We start from the raw sequence: 599 nt of genomic DNA, 5'->3' as shown, positions 1-599 counted from the left end.
TCTCTTTTAAGCCAGGTTGGTGTAGTGGTGAAGTGCGCGGACTCTAATCTGGGAGAACCAGGTTTGATTCCCCACTCCTCCACTGGCACCTGGCTGGATGACCTTGGGCAAGCCACAGTTTTGTTAGAGAGCTGTCCTTGAAAAAGAGCAGTTTCTGTCAGAGCTCTCTCAGCCCCGCCTACCTTGCAGGGGGTCTGTTGTGGGGAAGGGAAGGGGAAGGAGTTTGTAAGCCGCTCTGAGACTCCCTTAGGTAGTAAAGGGCGGGGTATAAATCCAATCTCATCTTCTTCTTCTTAAGGGATGAGCGCGGATGAATTGGGGTACATAAATGCCCCCCTTTAAGGCTTGAGCATTTGACTCTTAGAAGTGTGCCCCTCAAGGCCCTTTTGCTCGTATGGCCCAGGAAGGGGCAGGCGGCCCATCCCCCCCACTTGGGGTTTTGTTCACTGCTTGTCTGTTTCCTCTCACACGGCATGCCTCTGTCTTAGGTCTATCCTGAATTTGAAGACCACAAAGGCTGTTTGCCCCCGGGATCCTTTCTGACGTGCTCATCGGACAACACGATTCGGTGCTGGAGCCTGGAGAACAGCGCCCAAGCT

The 599-nt window shown here is 53.4% G+C and overlaps 1 protein-coding gene across 1 annotated transcript in view; it reads left to right on the top strand.

Moving 5' to 3' along the window:
- Window positions 1-599, top strand: part of WDR62 (WD repeat domain 62) — a 40094-nt gene that overhangs the window by 17001 nt on the left and 22494 nt on the right. Inside the window, exon 10 of the mRNA XM_015426659.1 lies at window positions 489-599. This exon is cut by the window's right edge and continues 27 nt beyond it. Coding sequence (XP_015282145.1) covers window positions 489-599 — 111 coding nt within the window. The remainder of the gene's footprint in view (window positions 1-488) is intronic.

This window comes from Gekko japonicus, unplaced genomic scaffold, assembly GCF_001447785.1.
Source record: "Gekko japonicus isolate JY-2015 unplaced genomic scaffold, Gekko_japonicus_V1.1 scaffold2140, whole genome shotgun sequence".
In the NCBI taxonomy this organism is placed as follows: Eukaryota; Metazoa; Chordata; class Lepidosauria; order Squamata; family Gekkonidae; genus Gekko; species Gekko japonicus.
The sequence above is the reverse complement of the archived record's forward strand: the minus strand, read 5'-3'. Positions and strand labels throughout refer to the sequence as shown.